Source organism: Streptopelia decaocto, assembly GCF_964273445.1.
Source record: "Streptopelia decaocto genome assembly, chromosome: 3".
In the NCBI taxonomy this organism is placed as follows: Eukaryota; Metazoa; Chordata; class Aves; order Columbiformes; family Columbidae; genus Streptopelia; species Streptopelia decaocto.
Genome location: NC_138656.1, coordinates 61,020,407 through 61,034,623, shown reverse-complemented (window position 1 = coordinate 61,034,623; position 14,217 = coordinate 61,020,407). Strand labels below are relative to the sequence as shown.

The 14,217-nt window shown below is 39.6% G+C and overlaps 1 protein-coding gene across 1 annotated transcript; it reads right to left on the bottom strand.

The window, feature by feature from the left end:
* Positions 1–3,707: 3,707 nt before the first annotated feature.
* Positions 3,708–13,428, bottom strand: MTFR2 (mitochondrial fission regulator 2). Its single transcript, XM_082048639.1, has 8 exons — positions 13,128–13,428; positions 12,413–12,544; positions 11,888–11,992; positions 11,534–11,658; positions 9,346–9,563; positions 7,934–8,234; positions 5,948–6,131; positions 3,708–3,895 (listed from the first exon to the last, which is right to left on the bottom strand). Exons 1-8 carry the CDS (start codon positions 13,188–13,190, stop codon positions 3,797–3,799), a joined length of 1,227 nt encoding a protein of 408 aa, XP_081904765.1. The 5' UTR covers positions 13,191–13,428; the 3' UTR covers positions 3,708–3,796.
* Between the last annotated feature and the right edge of the window lie 789 nt (positions 13,429–14,217).

Sequence of the window (14,217 nt, the reverse complement as noted above, 5' to 3'; positions counted from 1 at the left end):
TCAAGGTGTGTGCTGTAACACAAACAGAAATTTTCTCCAATAGCCATTTTACATGGGAAATGAGAGAATATTTCTTCAGGAAAAGACTACTGCCAGATGAAGCTCTTTTCTAACTCACCACATAAATTCTTCTGTCTGTTTTCCTAGAAAACGAAGTAGCAGATTTATTTTGTGAATAACAGAATAAACCAGGCTGGTGTTGACTTTTTACTAATCCAAACACGCATAAATATAGTTCACCATAACGCTAGTAAGTTAGAAGCATATACTTCTACAATTTAGTGACCACCACCAAAAAGACAAAACTACGAAGGTATTAAAATTTTACTCTTAAGACTTATTACTGACCAAACAGCATTACTTTTACATTTAAGACTAGCAACATAGATCTGGTATAACACTGCTCTCTTGTGGTTAAATACATGCAGTTCATCTGCAGAATGTATCACCTATTTACATCAATTCTTTTCAAAATTTTCAGATATATTTGATTCTAAGATATTTTTTGCTGATAAGAGGTTTACCATAACCAGTGCCAACTCCACTCCTTCACACTGTGCTGCTACCTCTCTGTTACCTAAAGGGGGAATTTAGACTCCTGTTTTTTCTACTCACATACAGAAATAATTTTATTTTAAAGCCTCCTTCAGCCTTCCAGGCAAATAGCCTGAATGAAAATGTAAGCAGAAATTCAAATGTAAAGAGGACTAGAAACATAGCTGGAACAAAAGCACCACATTGTTTTCCTTAAAAAAAAATAAAAAATATCCCCATTGCAGGAGAGATCCTGCTGACAGGATTACTGGGGAAAATAATGAATATCAAAATAAAGGCCTTTTGATTATTATAATTAGCTATCCGAACTAATTCTCTAAATAAAGAATACTGTGGAAACTAAAGTCCAGTTCAATCAAAAATGTCTCTCAGCTAAATAGCTAAATTATAGCTAGGTAAAACAGTATTGTCACTGAGCAATTCAGTCAGGGACCACATGTACACAAAGTTACTTGAAGGTAAACAAGGCAGGGATAACCTAAGTTGCTTTCAAGCTGTTGATACAAATGTTTTAGTCAAAGAAAATAAGATGATAAAGCCAGGTTTCCATTAGTTCTGAATGAGAAAAATCTCTGCAATGGTTGATAACCTTTTCATTAGTAAACATCACTGTCTAAGTTTTGCCACTTCTTGGTATTTAAAACTGTCAGATATTATCAGGTGCCACCCACAGACTTCTCAGGGTATACCAGGGCTCAATACCTAACCTAATGTACATCTGGAACCACATAAAAAAAAGAATCTCTACTTGTAACAAGTATAGGTGCTATATAGTTGGAAAAAAAATAAAAATGACATGGACCATAACTTATTCTTTTCCCTAAGGAAGTAGATCATCTATGTGAACTACATTACTACATCCAGATCAGACTTTCACACAAAAATCAGAGATTGTACCCAACAACCTGAAGGGTCACAAAGCTTACTGAAATTTGCAATGTTTCTGACACCTGACACTAGGTCCTTGGCTTAAGATGTACTAAGAAATTTTTGAGATAATTCCCTCCCAAATGAAAATATGACACTTTCAAATTCAAAATTCCCACTGCAAAACACTCCTGCAGGCCAAACTTATAAAATGATGAAGTCTGAAGAGAACAGAAAACACATACGAGTTCAAAACAATAGTTCTTCCTGAAGAGCATAAACTGCTGGTCACATAAAGCAATCAAAGTCATAGCGCTTTTGCAGCAAAATCAGAGCTTTGCAGATTAATTCAGCTTCTCACAGCAAGAATTCTCCCTTCCTGTTTGTCAGTCACAACAGAAGGACCACAAACCCCGAGATGCCCCGGACGTACAAAAGCCGGTGTAACGCAGGAGGTAACTCACCACCCTGCAAACATCGAGCAAAAGGGACCTAATTCAGGGGCTTCACACTCACCGAGACTCACCTGCACTCATGCCCCTTGTGCAGGCACCGCATGGGCCGCCTTCAGTGTTGCTCTCTGCTGTCCTCATGCATCAGTGACCAGAGCAGAAGATAAGGCAGACAGAGCTTTGGCAGAAGGTGTAACACTGCTAAGGAGAGGGCCAAGCTGGCTGTTCTGCACAGATGTCACAGCAGTTGTCAAATTTAGGTAGAGAATGAAGCAAATGTGTATTTTGAAAGTGGAAAGAAAGAAAAGGTCGAACTGTTATGGACTGAGAGAGGAATGGGAGAATGTCATAAAGTTCAATAATACCTGAATTCAGAAAAAAAAATCTAGATTACATTTTAGAAGTATAAAATAGCAAGTCACTTAAGCTCCACTTTTAGTCAAAAGATAACTTTAAAAACTAAAACAGAAGTATGGGATTTGCACAGTAATTTCTTACAACTGTGCAAATAAGTCTCAGCAGCACAAGGGAATCCAGCTGCCAGTCTGCTTTGTGCACATGGGCAGGGAAATAGAAGACACACAGGATATACAGGCTAATTATATATATATAATTATATATCAGGATCATTAGACAAAAGATTAAGTGAAGGCAGCTACTGTAAGCAAGAGAGTGAAATAAATTTGTAAAGACGGGACTCCATCAAGTACTCTGTCAGGAAAAAAAATTTAAGCTCTATTTTAATTCATTTTAGATAATACAATCTATTTAAGTTGGTCAGCTCTTGAGATACAAAAGAAGACAAAACCCCAGTGCCACACACAGCTATGATATAAAGAAAATTTTATTTCATAAACTCTTGTGAACTAAACAGACTTTATGTGGAGAACCCAAGGAGGGAGTTCAAGTTTATACACACATGGAATTCAAACTATTCACTAGCAGATCCCTACCAAGGTCTTTTTTATCTCAGAACAGAACTCATCAATGTTATCAGCATTTAACAGACAGCCTGCAGTTTCCTTACAACATGACCAATTTTCACAAACATAGAAGTCTATCTACTGACCCAAAATAAGTTAGAATACTGTTTGCACATGGAATATGGAGTTGCATCAGTAAACTACAAAGAAAACTGAGGCAACTATACCATTCTAATGAAACAGTATTAGCTGCCATTAATTACATACAGTCAGATACATATAACACACCAAAAAAAGTTTGCACTTCTTCATTTTTTACACCGAACTGCAAACAGAGTACACACCTCAGCTGCCACACCAATAATTATTTTTCTTTCACACACATACACTTATTGCCTGCGTCTCCCAGGTTTCAAACACACTGCACCATAGCAATAAAAACCTTGTTTTGGCTGTGTGCATCACATTCACAAGTTTGGCTGCTGGGAAACTGTGGAGGGGTTTCTGTTAGATGGAGATTTGTTGTTGAACCAGCCAGGCCCAAAGGAATTTCACGGCCAACTCAAAAGCTGAAAACAGGACCTGCCATGGGAGAGCAGCAGTTCTACAATAACAAGGCCCCAACATGATGTAAATCAACAGACCCTCCAGCAGTGAGACTCCAGCATGTGGACAGCTCGTGAACATAGATGATATCCAATCAGTGAATGCATGACTGGAGCATGGATGCGTGATCAGAGAATAGTTGCATATATAAGGAGGTTTGTTTCTGTAATAAAAGGCTCTAGAGTGATTCACATTGAATCAGAGTGCAGGGTCCTTTATTCGCTCCAACAGGAAACAAAGGAGAAGGAAGAGGCAATTTTAGAAACTCTGCAACCCAAACTTCAACAGCATGGAAGAGACATGTCCTAGAACATGTTACAGGACCTTACAGGAATTTCAAAGTGGACCTGCCACTTATACACGCTATGAAATTTCCTCAGAAGTCTCCATCAGTTAAATATGAGCTCTCACTTTCCACGTTGATACCTGATCAACTTCATCAGTTCTTGTAAGGCTCGATTTTACATTTGGCTTCAGACTGCAACGTCCAACCTGGGCAGCAGGGATGGAATTAAACAAAATTATATCCATGACAAATGAATGAGAAGGTATTTAAAACAGACAGTTTGGAAGAGTTGTTGCACTTAGGAAAAATAAAATAGTAAGTCTGTGCAATTGCCTTAAGTACATTCATTCTTCAAAACACTCAAGGGTAAACAATCAGAAGCTTGATTATAAACTGTTCCAGGACCTAACTCTGTATGTATTATGGAATCAGGTATATCACCTATGCAATGCAATGGTCTGCAGCATCCAAAATACAAGCCTGGTTGTTTTTAACAAGTTCTAAGTTTTCCTTTGGGGAAAAAAAAAAGTCCACAGGGAAATTTATTAAGACTGCACCAGAGATGTTGACTCAGTACAGTCTGCAAAATAAAAGAAATACTTGTGGCAGCTAAAATTAAAAAAAAAAAAAATTATAGCTGCAAATAGAAACATACACCTTAATTTTCCTTAAATTTCCAGCCAGGCAGCTAGCCACACATATAAGCAGCCTTCAAAGAATGTCCACGATATGTTTCACATTATTATTTTCCTCCATTATGCTAACAAAAGACGGAGTCCAAATCTTTCTCTCACTCATAAGATACAAAGATAGAATTGCTAAACATAGAGACACAGTTTTAATTACTGCCACCTATTTCTATCTATCGCCACTAAGCAGTTCTGAAGTTTGTGGAAGTCTCTAACAAATAACCAACAGTACTGTTGGACTCTAAGTTGAAGTAGCTTGTACAGGCTGCTCCACAGAAACTAGTGCTCAGGATCACCTCAGCCCAATGGCTTTTTCTGCTGCGCTTTTCTTGTTCATAACAAAACCTGTATTTTTCATAGGCTTTGCAACAGTGTTCAGAATCACACCTCATTCTGGGTAAAGATGCAAACTATGGAAATTATGCTACCTCAAAGAAAAATATTAAAGCAAATGCTTTCATTTTAATTTCTGAACCCATAGCATGTGTTGCTCAGACCTCTCTGTACCACCCTAGCATCTTTATTGGTAAAATTAATGAGTCAATAAGTAGATAGTATTCCTAACTAGGCACAGTTTCCATGTGTGGATACTTGCCAGTTACCATCAAAGCAAATGTCCGTAGTTCAATTAACCATGAGCTGAATTGTGAAGGTCAGTCTTCTAAAGTTTTTCCTCTTGGAGCATCTAGAAGTATATTTACCAGTCTAAATCCACCCAAAATAATTAACCTTTGAGGTTCTCTGCCTTGACTAATCCTTGAAAAAAGCAACTACCTACGTTGATGGCCTAAAAATATTGCAGAAAAGATGTAGACTCTCAAAAAAAAAAAAAAGCAACTATAAATGTGTCCTGGTTTTGTTAAAAAACAAGCTTCTCTTTTAGTAAATTTGCCTGTCAGCTAAAGCCTTCTTATTAGCTGCATTTTCGTGGAGAACCAGATACATGTTTTGGTAAACACAGCAATGGAATGCGAAGTTATTGATAACGAATGGATACAGCTCTCCCGAGAGGGGCAACGAGAAACAGGTGACCAAGAAACTGACCAACAAAGCATAATATCCCATTCACATGAATACTTCATATAAAAGTGGGAGATCACGAGAATCTCATCCCTTTTCATCCCTTTCTTTTTCTTTTTGTTTACGGCCAACATTAGGAGAGGACCTTGCTAGTTGTCCCTGCAAACTGAGGCCTAGTGAGAGACTGAATCCAGCTCTGGTTGGCTGCAGACTCCAATCCAGGACTTTGGATGCTGGCTCTGCAGTTGCTGAGACTTTCAAGATTGGTTTTGTATATTTTGTATATTTTCTCTATTCTTATTAGTAGCATTAGTAAAACATTTTTAGTTTTTCCAACTCTCTTCTCTCTGTCCTTCTTTCCCTCCCGATCGCCTGTCCTGAGTGGGAAGGGGGGAGAGGGAGGGGCCAAAAGGGGAAGGAGGAGGGAACAGGGGGGTTAACAATACATCTGCCACAGTTTTATTGTCACCCCGCAATCAAAACCCTTGACACAATGGAAACAGCAGTCACTTCAAGAACATAAGAACACATTCTTATATAAAAACATACCAGTGGGATCTCTGGACTAGAAAATGGGGAGCTTTCAAAAGATCGATTTTCTTTGTCCAAGGAATCATCTTCATCATCTCTATGTGCAAATTTCTGCTTTAGTGCATGAGTTAGTACAGCAACTGGATCCCAACCTGAACTTTGCCTCTTTCTGGGTCTAGAAAGAGGAGTACCTCCAGGTGACCTATGGAGAAAAAAAAAAAAAGAAAGAAAATTTTTGTCTCCTGACCACAATCCTGTGCTGAGTGATCTAAAAATCCAGAAACACAACTTTTGTATACACCCTATCCTATAAATCCTTGATTACACAAACAATGCTCCTAATGTTACTTTACAGAAATTCACCAAACAGGACTAACACAAGTACACCAAACAACTTGACAGCCAGATTCTGAGCTTGAAAATCTAACTTGATGCTGCTCCATAAAGAGAAATAGCAGTAAATTAACACAAAATATTGAAGTAATACAAATTACTGAGGAAAAAAGCAAAATGTGCAGTTCTCATAGCAGGTCTCATTTGTAAGTTATATTAAGGTATGTTAGTGGGAATCTCCCACTAAAATTTTTCATAACCATTGTGAACATAATTTGATTTAAACTTCATTAATTTTAAGTTCAGAACAGAGTGCCTTTCTATGGTCTCACAAGAAAGAACAATCTTAGACAATTCCTCAGAGCAATTACATTTAAAGAAAACAACCACTTCATTTAAGTCAAATATGTAGCCAGGTGACCATAAAACCCCATTGATAAACCACACTTGAACTCAAGTTCCATTACCAAAAAAAACCAAACAAACAAACATCAGATTTGGCACAAAGGTTTCGAAGACTGTTTTTTCCCTCCAAATGAGCATCTGAGCATCCAAATCTGACAATTTATGGGCAAGAAATAAAAAGTAGAGTTTGCATTTTAATTTAGAAAAAACCTGTTATTTTCAAATTAAAAAAATCAAAAGATAGCAAAGAGATGCAAAATCAAAACAGGACCTGCAACCCAAAGCCTAACAAACGTGCAAATTAGTGACCAGTCCAAGAAAATGAATCATAAGAAAGGCTTCCTAACCACTGAGATATTTTAAATAAATAAATCTAGAGATATTCACACTTCTGCTAGTAAGGTGCCAAAAAAATTATTGTACCTATTTACACCTACAGACAGCACCGAGCTCGAAGTCTGGCAGTTACAGCAGAGATCATTTAATGTGAAACTTAAAAAGACTGATTTCACCCTTCCTATAAAAATCAAGCTGTTAGAGCACTTGCCCAATGAATAAGCTGGTGCTCAGGTGGTAAAAACTGGGATCTCCAGACTCACAGCTTCTGAGAACAGAAGTTCAGAAAAGACATCTGACAACCTCTATTACACCTAGCACAGCAGAGCAACACTGACCCTATGAGGTACTGCAGTCTTTAGTAATGCAATTCTGTAACATATCAACTGTGCTTACCCTCAAAATGATAGACCATTAAAAATATTTATAATCCAGCTTCACTATTGAAATACAAATTTACAAAACATTTTCAATAAAAGACACTGCATGTATTTTTACACTTCGATGCCAGAACCAAAATACTTGTGGTACATTAACAGTAGTTTTCCAATGTTTGCCTAAGGATTTGTCCTTTCACAGTGAAGGCAAAAATTTATTTGTTCAGATCAATTTCCTGTGACTGTGTAGGCAACTTTGCAAGTGATTTCCAGACAGCAACACAGCCACTTATCCACAGCAACCTGAGATTTGCATGCTAAAGCAGCAGACTAGTTTTAAATGCTGTGATAGTCAGTGTCTTTTAAATGCATCTAAAAGCCATGTCACAAGTATCTATATTTCAAGCTGTGAACTTACAAGTTGCCAGCTTAAGTTTGTCAGAAGTAGCTGCCCATGAAATGAAGTTTCACACTGGTGTTCTCTGGTGCTTCTTAATCGCTGCGATGCTTACACAGGCTTGGCTCATTCAGACACACATTTAATTCAACCCACCTCTCAGTAGCTCTCAGCTGAACTTTGTTTAGGTCTTTCAAAACATCCATCATACTAGGAACAGTCTTTGTCCTCTGGGGACCAGCACTATCGGCTGCAGTTGAACCACTGTTTCTTGTAGCACGACGTTGTTTTATAAGTTCAATTGCTGAATTACTAGCACCAACACCAGATGGTGCACCAGAAGGAAGCGGAGGAGGTGAGGGGATTACAAAGTGATTGTGAGACACAGACAATGGCGTAGAAGTCATGGCTGGCACTGGGTAAAATCCATCTGGAGTGTTGAATGTTTTAAAGAGTTCTGGATGCAATGATAAAATAGTGATTTTAGTTTTAGTAAGTGTACCTTCAATTAACAATATTAAGCAACACCTAGGATGACTCAGTTATAAGTCAAGACATGATGGCCCTCTTAAGGCACTTTCTCACATACCTCACACATTTTAACATAGAAGAATTATATTTAAAACAAACAACATAATTTATTTCAAAGTCACATACTAAGAACACATGAAATAATGGATCTGAGGTGTCTTTTGCTGCCCTGATTTTCTGCATTTGCCTTCAGTCTAAACACTATATAAATCAGCAAAGCAGCACTGCAACAGCAAAGCAGCCTGCTACTACATAGTCCATTCTCAGTGATCTGAATGTAAGAATACCTTGCATGAAGCAAAGATAACCACAAAACACATAAAGCAGACTGCAACACTGAGCACAATGGAGAACAGACAAAAGAGCCAACAGAACACCTAAATGAAGCACAGAGGTGCCTGCACTGTTTAAGTTCACTTGGCACAACACACACAAACGTAACTCACTCATGCCAGTTCAAATGTTTTAACAATTGCAGCGCAAATAAGACAATCAAGACCTCAACACTTTCTTTTCTGGAGTGAGGAATTAAAAAAGAAATCACAAGGCATATGAACTTCAATCTTTGATACTCTCTCTAGTGGCTGTTAGACATAACTATTGCAGTATTTGTTTTTGTTAAAACCTAACTTCCTTGGAATATTTTTTTAATCTATTATTTTAACAACTTGACAGAAACAGTACAAAACCCCCAAATATATAATTAATAGTCTGTAACCTTTTAAAGTAGTAATTGGTAATCTATGGACAGGGTTGTTACTAAGCTTCTTCACAAACATGGAAATGAGTATAAAGATCAGTTAGGATCAGCTACATTCAAAACTGGCAAACAGGCCATAAAAAAAAAAAAGTGGAGGGCTGCAGTGCCAAACACCAAAAAGAGACAAAAAATACTATATCCTTTAAATTTTGTTCGTGTAACTTCATTTAGAGAAATTAAGAGATGTTCTCTATTGACATCAGACACAGCAAGCTGTGAGCAAGCACTCTAAAGCAAAAAAAGGAACACTGGTCTGCTTCAAACCAGAAGGGCTTACGTGAGGGAACGCTTCCCAATGTCTGCCCTGAAACGATCGCAGCAATCTGCATGCGAAGAAAAGTCAGCTCGTCTTCAAGCGCAGAAATCTTCTGTAGGGCTACTTGATCAACAAGGCTGTCCTTCTGTGTAATGTTTTTTGGAACACTTTTTATTGCACCTACAGATGGATGTAGGTCACAATAAGCTGTACTTTTTTCTTTTCTCCATAATTCAGTCCTAGAAAGCAACAAAAGATACAGTTTCAAAAGGCTCAGCCAGCAATGGAAACCTCAAAACTTACTGTCTGCTCAAGTAAGTTATCATCATTGAGCAAGACATAAGTTTGCAAACTATTTAAGAAAACACTACACTTTTAACAACTCATAACCTTTAAAATAGTTTTTAAGTCTCCCTTTGCTCAGGTATGATGCAGGTCTTTGAAAAGGCATCATAAAAATAGTCAGATAATCTACTCAGGGATAGATTATACATTGTAAGGTCACAATATAAGACTGAGCTGTTATTATTCAATAGCTATTAGACTGAAACCATAAGGGGAGGATCTCCCTCCTCCCTACCTGAAACATTAGATAGGAAAGGCAGGGAGAGTCAAATAATAATGACCTCTTAATTTGGCTTCACACACTTTAGCCACTTATCAAACTCTAAAAGGTGAACACTGCAAGCAGTAACAAAGTTGCAATCTTTCAGAAAATGTATTGGAGAATAATAATGAATTTTAATACCAACTTACAAAATAATAAACTCATCTTCTGTAAGCTACATATGAACACAGACTGCATTAGAAAATTGTGCTACAAGCCTCAGGTTTTAATTTTAGAAATTGTTTAAACTCTGTGCCTAAAGAAATAACCTCAAAATATAGACTCAAACTATCAGAATTTCATTGTAAAATAAAGAACTAAATTTACTTTATTTTTTCAAGATGCACTAAGTTTTTTGATTGAAACAAAACCATACTGTTTTCCTTACATTAATCATCCTTTTACTTCAAATCAGACCTGCAGCATTGCTTTCCAATATGCCAAAATCCCTTGCACTGCATACTGACTCAGAAGGAAAAGATATCAGTTAGAATACTCCTTCTCGACAAACATCCCACAGAGTCAGGAGAGGAGGAGGAGGAAGTAAAAAAAAAATTGAAACAACAAAAGAATGAACTTTCATGGATATGTGAACCAGCTGAAGAACAGCACAAGGAAGACACAACGGGGCACAGCTCCTTTTAACAGTGTTCTCACTCTTCCAGTATTTTACAGCTGCTGCAAAAAAGACCCCCATAATTCAAGAGTAACATCTCAGGAATAATAAGATGAAACATGACTATTCAGGAAGTTTTTATAAAGTGTGTGATTTCATCAGTTTCTTGTAGTTTCATTACCAGCAAGCACCACAAAGATCACAAACATATGCAAATATGAAGTAGAATTACATTGTGTGATACAGATGTAGTACAAGATAATACAACTGTCCAAATGTTAATCTTGGTTCTGGCTGACTCATCCTCTGCTATTGAACATATCCTTTAGTAGAACACTAAGGCAACTTTCTACTTTTTCTCTAGTGAGGGGAAAAAAATGAAAAGACTTGTATGCTACTTGTGTCTGAAAATTCCTGGAAAATTTGTCATTTCACAATACTTGTAATATTTTAAAATTGTAATGATATTTCCTTTAGCACTCCACAAAAGCTAGAAAGAATTTTAAAAATTTACTTTGAACATAGTTTATATAATAAAGAAATCATGTTTTTCTTTCCATCAAAGCAACCATCAAGGTTTATACACATAGCACTGTAGTAATCAAAGTCAAAAGGAGATATTTAAGTAATTTTTCTTGTTCTCCCCTTTATAACATTTGTCAAAATGCCTGTAAACTAAAATTATAAGAATAACCTTATTGTAGGTTGCAATACACAAGTTTCTCTTAAACTCCATCTCTCACAAATTACTTTGTGAGTGAAAACAAATTAAAACACTAGTAATGCATCTGATGTGTTATTAGGAAGAGAAAACGGAGGAGTAAATTTCAGAAATCTTTCACATAAGAATACTTTACACAGTAAGAATTTTAAGGTAAGCAGGACCTGCATCTCCCTGAAAGGGCTAGGAAAAAAAAATAAAAAGAAGGGAAGACATTGGTTACTTTTATTACTCCTTTTTATGCGTATAGTCTACTTTTACTTACCTAAGTCTAGTATATGCTTGTCCCTCATCATTTGCCACCCACAGGACATCAGCAAGTGATGGGGCTACAGGAGCTGGAACTCTACTTTGTTCATGGTAACTCAATGGACTTGGGTCTTGAACAAGCTAAAAACAAACAAGGGGAAAAAAGTATTAAGAGAAACCAGATTCAGCACATACTACAAGTTCTGCCTCAGCAACAGGAATTTTTAAACAGTGCTGTAAGCAAGTTGATAACAGTGAGCATAAAGGACACAACACAAGAGCTACACAAACTGAAAAGAACAGGAAAGCTATCGCTAAATTAAGCAACTAGAAAACATAAATAGCTGAAGTATAACAATAAATCACTTACTTGAAAATACGGTCTTGGGGAGGGCTTTAAGGAAAGAATTGTCCCAAGTCTACGAACAACACTTCGAGTAGATCCATATTCCTTCTTTTGGTAAAAAGATGTGACCTAAAAATCAGAATACCTTTTAAACTGAGACGGAAAATCAAAGCCCTCCATTCTCATAATCAAAGTTATTAAGCAATTCAATGTTATATGCCATAAAATATAATGCAGTTAGGTTAATATAACTTTTCAATTTAACTTTTCAATGTACTCTTCAAGCTGAAAGTTCAAAGAGGCCTACACTGGTTTTAACAGACTGTTTCCAAAACGCTGCCAAGTTACGGCCTGTGTATATATATAGATAGATATATATGCAGCCTGTACCCAGTATATTCTAGAGTGGCACAAAGAATGTAGAAGCCACAGCATGTAGAAAGTCATATTCTAAGCTATCGACAAAAGTGCACATTTGAGTAACCATTTGCATCCATATAAGTCTCGAGGAAAAAAAATTAGCCAAGACATTAAATAAGTTTAACGTACCTTGACTTGACACTTCCTTATTACTGCATATAACTGCTGGAAATGCCTTCTTGATGCGATTGCTGAAGGAAGGCACCTTCTGACTGTATGACTGATACTCCTGCCGAATACGCGACTTTCCAAAAATATGGCCTGTCAAAACAAACGAGAATCCCCGACAACGAAACAAGAAAATAATCGGGATAACTCTGCCAAACTAACACTCATAGTGATGCTGCAGTAGTTTCACATAAATAAACGAAGGATTTCCTGATGACAAGCCTCGGCTACTGACACTCATCAGTGCAGAGCTGCCCATCAACTGCCGCTGTCACATCAGCCCCGGCCCTGCCGCAGTTCACCTCTCCCGTTACCCACACAATAGGTTTCCCAGGCCTCTGAAAACACAGGATTAGCTGCTACTTGGTGATCTTTACACAGTCTTTCATTTAAAATAGCAAAATGTTAACATCTGAAGTTACTGTTTTTTTTTTCTTTTTCCCGTTCAGATGAAAAAGAACCCCTTGAACAGCGGTATCAGAACAGAGACCCCACGAAACCCCGCATGCGGGCAGCGTGCCTCATTACACCCGCGAAACTTTCCCTCAACAACAGACCCCACGGTGCTCCCAGAGCGCAGCCCACCCGGCCGCGGCGGCCCTAAGGTGGCGACCGCTCCTCCCCTGACCCACAGCGGCTGCGGACCAGCCGCCCCAGCCCCGCCTCAGAGCCTCACCTGGTCGGGCGGCCAGCCGAAGTACTCCAGGACCCGCCTGAGGAGATCCAGCACCAGCGCCATGGCCGCCGCGCCCGCTGCAGGGCGGAAGGGAGAAGTGACCGCACCCCGCAGGCAGGGACAGGGAGCCCGGCAGCGGCACTCTGGCCTCACCAGAAGCAGCCGGCGCTCTCCCTCTTCCGCGGGAGCCGACAGCGGGCAGGGGAGAGCCCGCACGCCTCCTCTTTTCAGGCCGCCGCCGACGGGGGCAAAAGGCGCCCCGCAGCCCGCTCGGGCTGACAGCACCAACCAGGAGCAGAGGTTGGACAGAAAGGAAATCAGGCCAATAGGAAGCAGCCGTGCTCAGCGCAGAGCCAATGAGAGGGCGAGGGTGGGCGACGCTCGCGGGGGGTGTCGGGAGGGGGGCACGTTCGAATGCCGACGCCACGCCAGGCGGGTGCTGTGGGAAGCCCGACCGCCCTCCGCCTGAGGGGCGCGCCCGGGGGGTGATGGCAGCCCGATCTGGGCCAGAGACAGCAGCTTTTCCGTGACACACACTGCCTGTTGAGTGGCTTCTAGTGAGCGTGGCTGGGGTGTGCTGAGATGGGGGATATCGCCGAGGCAATTCTACCCCCGGGAAAATGAAACTTCAGTGCGTGCCACAGCAGAGGTCATACACAGTAACAGAGAAAACTCGGCAGGGCAGCAGGACATGACCGAATTCATGATGAGTCAGTGTTAAAGAGCTAAACTTAAACGATGTGTTTTAGGTTGCTGTAGCAGGATGCAAACCCCCCTTTCTCCCCCTCCCTCCTTCAGTATGGAAGGAGTAGGCACATCTCCCTCTGTCTCTGGTACTTGAGGCTAACAGCTTCTTTTGTTTGGCCCCAGAGCACCCTGGCCAGGGCCCTTAAGAGAAGGGAGTGCCGAGGTACCACTGAGCAGCTGGGTGCCCGCGGCCAGTGTGGGGGATGTTTGGAGGCTTCAGGGGCACCCCACAGCCAAGGTCGGGGTGCAGAGAAGCTTCTGGAATGCCTACAGTCAGATCTGATCAGCCAATAAAAAACGGGACTCTCGTCGAGACTCCGCCCATTGTTGCGGGTCTCTCGGA